The sequence below is a fragment of the Cystoisospora suis genome, assembly GCF_002600585.1.
Source record: "Cystoisospora suis strain Wien I chromosome Unknown contig_1848, whole genome shotgun sequence".
NCBI classification, from domain to species: domain Eukaryota; phylum Apicomplexa; class Conoidasida; order Eucoccidiorida; family Sarcocystidae; genus Cystoisospora; species Cystoisospora suis.
Genome location: NW_027154648.1, coordinates 5,030 through 9,780, shown reverse-complemented (window position 1 = coordinate 9,780; position 4,751 = coordinate 5,030). Strand labels below are relative to the sequence as shown.

The 4,751-nt window shown below is 44.6% G+C and overlaps 1 protein-coding gene across 1 annotated transcript in view; it reads right to left on the bottom strand.

Moving 5' to 3' along the window:
• Window positions 1-4,751, bottom strand: part of CSUI_004091 (protein phosphatase 2c domain-containing protein) — a 13,477-nt gene that overhangs the window by 3,730 nt on the left and 4,996 nt on the right. The window contains exons 5-9 of the mRNA XM_068064286.1: window positions 4,564-4,638; window positions 3,260-3,444; window positions 2,230-2,341; window positions 1,421-1,546; window positions 696-788 (exon numbers count right to left, since the gene is read on the bottom strand). Coding sequence (XP_067923732.1) covers window positions 696-788; window positions 1,421-1,546; window positions 2,230-2,341; window positions 3,260-3,444; window positions 4,564-4,638 — 591 coding nt within the window. The remainder of the gene's footprint in view (window positions 1-695; window positions 789-1,420; window positions 1,547-2,229; window positions 2,342-3,259; window positions 3,445-4,563; window positions 4,639-4,751) is intronic.

Sequence of the window (4,751 nt, the reverse complement as noted above, 5' to 3'; positions counted from 1 at the left end):
TGACACGTCCATATGAGGCGAATGAATCGAAAGTGTCGACGTCAGAGACTATGAAAAGTCGATGCTTCCACCTCATTCGCCATCCCCCCTAAGTCTGCATATCAATACGAAAAGCACTCCGCTCTACACTTGATATGTATATAGACTCATACTCCCTATCTAATACTATCAACCCTTTCCTATTCCTACGCACGACTGAATGAGAAGATCATGCCTTCAAACCAGATTACGTTGAGACCTTCGCAATGCCTCGTCATCAAGGAATAGGCAAATACCGAACTTGCATACAGTTACAGTCATCTATCCAACCACACTACTTCGTTGTCAAGATCGTAGTCGTAATCTACAGACAGACATGATATGATTCTACTCGATCTACATCTCGATATAGAATCCCCCACAGCAGCACTCTGCTTGATATACAAAGATAGTCCCGAAGATCCGGCGATAAGCAACAGCACGAAGAAGAGTTCGAGTGGAGGCCAGATAGATAATCAGGCAGTTAGGTGGATGGCTGAGTGAGTCTCTCTAACAAATACGACAGGGGAAGTCCGTGGTCTGTGAAGTGAAGACAAAAGAGAAGACTGTTCTTCCGAGAAAGCACCGAATGAAAGATGAGGAAGAACGGCAAAGAGAGAGAGAGTCGAGAAGATAACGATGTGGAAAGGCATCTTTCTTAAGAAAGGGAGGCTTACCGTTATTCACGAGATCAAATCTCCTGACTGTATACTCGGAGAACTTGGTACTTTGCAGTCTTGTTAGGACAAGGCTTACATTATCTCCAGAACCTGGGACGAAGGAATATTTTATGAGAGAAAGAAGATACAGTGAAGAAGAGAAGAAGACAATAATGAAAAGAANNAGAAGTGGGCTAGTCTCTTACCTCACTACTATCTTCGACTCCTGAAGAAGACAATAATGAAAAGAAAGATAAATAGATACACGAAGGACAGACAAGTGTCTCTTGGACCTCTCCGACCTCTCTCCTACATAACAAGCACCTTCACTAGGTGCTCCATCTCCATCGACCACCTCGCATGTGTCATGTATGACATAGATGGATGGATCCTTAATCTGCTCTTGGAAGTCACATGATGAGAATCTCGTGCACAAACATAGACATGTATACACATACCCTCTTCTCTCCGTCTTGATACACCCATCTGTATATAGACGTATATACGAACATACTTAGACAACCTCATCATAGTGCCTTTACCTAAATACATACAACTTATACTCACTGTCCCGACATATATATATATATATACTTTGCACCTACGCATTCGCTGTGACAGTGACGTCCTCCTCTAGCCAATGAAGAGATCTGTGAATCTGATGAGAAGAGTTGCAATGAAAAGAATTTGAACAAGAGCAGCTATCTGTCGATCTTCTTTACTCTTTTTTTGAGTGACCTTACCACGTGCGAATGCTGTGCTTAGTAGCTGAAAGGCAGCTGCCGCGATATCACCGGCATTCTCATGAAGACTTTGATGGAGCAGATTCGCGACAAAGTCCCAGTCCATTCCCTTAGCCTCAAATAAGCCTACACAGAAGAAACAGAAAACAAACACCACCAAGGAAGACTCTATACACACAAAGACAGAGACTTCTCATCTCATGCTCACTCTTTCTCCCCTATACAATATCCATACATCCGTGTGTATGTATGAATACGTATGCACATGTGTATGATCATGTACGTGTGTATGGGTTATAGATGATACGCGGTTAACGACATCATCTGCTCGGTTTTGATTCATATCTATACACATGTGCAGTAGGTGAAGCGTCACCCCATGTATATACACTTCTACAGGTCTATCTACCTATACATCTATCGCTCTCTATCTATACAGGGGAAGAAGGAAAGGTAGAGGTTTACGGGTGGAGTGAGTAGTGAAGAAATGGTCGCCAGAGAGCTCAGTGAAGTACGGCCGCAGCGGGAAAGAGAGGCATGAGGAGAGAGGAGAGACCTGGAACGAAAGAGCGAGACAGCGTGCAACGTCTGCTGGGCTGGAGAGCAATCTTTTCCGAAAGATTGCCTGCGCTGGTTTGAAAGAAAGAGAGGGGAAGAAAAAAATGAAGACTCCCTGCTCCTAACGGGGTTACAGCTCCGTTACAAGAATGAAGAGGTACGAGGACAGGACAGATGAACCGTAGTAGAGTAGAACGGAGAGAGGCGAATGATGAAGAGAAAGGGCTCATAAAAAGGAACACAGCTCTCACCATCGCAGGCGAGAAGAAGAATATCTCCAGGAAGAGCAACTACCTCGACCACATCAGGCACAGCCACCACACGCTGAGCCTCCGGCGGCAAACTGTCCTCCTGCTTCATGGACTGCGTAGAAAGTGAAGAAGAAAAACATTAAATAGATGGATAGATGGATTACAGATCGATACGTACAGGCGTAGGTAGATACATACAATTAAATAGAGGAGAGTAGTACAGTACAAGAGTCTAAACAACATTAAGATCGTCACTCTCTTTGAACGGCCCATTTGAACTTCGAAAACTACGCTACATGCACAAGAAGTATATACGCGAAGAGAGAAGAGAAGAGAAGCGCAAAGACGAGAAGGGGATAGAGAAATGGGGTCAATGCATAAATCCCCTTCTCTTCATCAGTCTCATCTCGAGATAACACTGCATGCATTCCTCCCCCATAACCACTATCGCAGACATCAAGACGACAAAAATGTATTCTCTCCTTCATAACGGCATCACCTGCCCCGTCATTCTTCGTTGCTTCCTGTACGTGTTCTCTTCTCCCTTTTCTCGTGTGCAGGAAGAAAATGAGACTGATCCTTTCATTTCTCCCTCTCCTGAAGCAAGTCCTTGTCTTACTCCCTCTACAACCTTCAGTTTATCTAGTGTGTCACCCGATACAGAGCAACCATCCCTTATGCAAAGGTCTATCTCTTAAGATAAAGCAGAATGTATGATCTCGCATCTCTGACCTCTGACCTCCTTCTGTTGTGGACCGGCGATTCTTCTTCGCTTTCCGTGCGTGGGTGTGCAGTTGTCTCACCAAGCCCGACATAGAAAACACATCATTCGACAAATGGAGAAATACACATGAAGGAAGACGATGGTGATGCTCCGGCAATATAGAGAACATCGCCTTAGCTAGGTGTGTATGAGCATAGGAAGAATAGTCGTAAGATGCTGAGAAGACCTGTATGCAGGGATGTACATATGTATGCAGGTGGTTGATGATGGTTCGATAGACCCATAAAGTACATGTGCGTGACGTACAAAGTCACCAAAAGCCCGGGACACCGCAAGGCGGCCATCGATCCGAGCTACGCCACTTGCTTTCTTAACGACGGAGCCTCCCGCTGCTTCAATACGTCTCCTCTCCTCTTCATCGCTTGGCTTGTGATCTTTCGACAAAGGTACATAGGTCCCATCTGGGTAGAGAAGAAGTGCACGGCTGTCTCCTGGAGAAAAGAAGACAGACAGAGATACCCACACCAATGGAGAGAGGACAAACATGCCGAAGCTGTTGTAAGGATGTGAAGCGAACGGAGCGAAGGCTTCGTTCTGGCGCGATAGATTCGTCTCACGTCAACAGGCCGACCAAATGCATGTACAACTGTATAGCTTACAGATGTCTCTCTACCTTCTCAACAACATGGATAAAGAGCTAGACAGATGGGCAGATAGATATGTATAGACGCGTGAGAAAAGCAGTTCTAGGTTTCTATATGTCTTCACAGAAACATGTTTCGACCACGTGATAGATTCGAGCAGACGAGCAAAAATATCGAAAGCCGCACAACACTAACACTACGCAACCTTTGAATGCACTCAGCAATTCCAGTTAAAGTCATTCGGCTGTCCCCGCGTGATAGACTATGCAGTCCTTCTTTAAGAGTCGTTCACCTCAGCCATAACTCAAGACACATGCCATTCAGCAACTTTACGAACAAAGAAGGCCCCTTTCAATCTTGATAACAAATATAGTACTTTTCAAGAATATCTTTTGTAGATGGTAGGACAGGTCATAAACTTAGATAGCCTTAGAGAAGAATCTTCTCTACAAACCCCACGTCCCTGGATGCTCTGATTCACGACAGCCTTCTCCTATCTATCTCGTACATTATCTGAGAAACTCTGCATGCAAAGGACGTCCATTTCAACTCCCCTGGCATCATACAGAGTGACATCCTTCCGCCAGTAACTGTAACCACTTTCTACGCAGGCTATATACAGATATGTATACATATGTATGTGTATCTACATACATATCTATACATATATATCGANNATCTATTGTTCTCCTGTCTCCCTCTCAAGCTGAACATCTGGCTTTGAAACTCTTCGCCAAGCTACCCTACTAACCGGTCGATCGTCATCAGGTCAATCCCCTCACAAGCACTCGCGCACATTGAAAACGTGTACGTACACCCCAACATGTGACTTATCTCTATCCTTATTTATAGTGAGTACAAACGTACTCTATAGAGGTTGGGCTGGTACATCTTCGTTTGTCGAGGGAAGTGAAGCAGACCTTTCAGAAGGTGTGGTTTGGGTAGCTACGAGGAAGAAGGCCTTACCGACATTGGCCGCATGAACCTGAAAGTAAAGATCTCCCATTGGAGTTCGAGCGCTTCGTACGCCGACCAGAATGCCTATATATGTACATGACAAGAGATACACACGCCAAAGAAGTCGTGAATTCACCTTCATCCTGACAGGATATGGTAATACTATGATGTACCATTTGGTAAATTTAGGAAAAGTA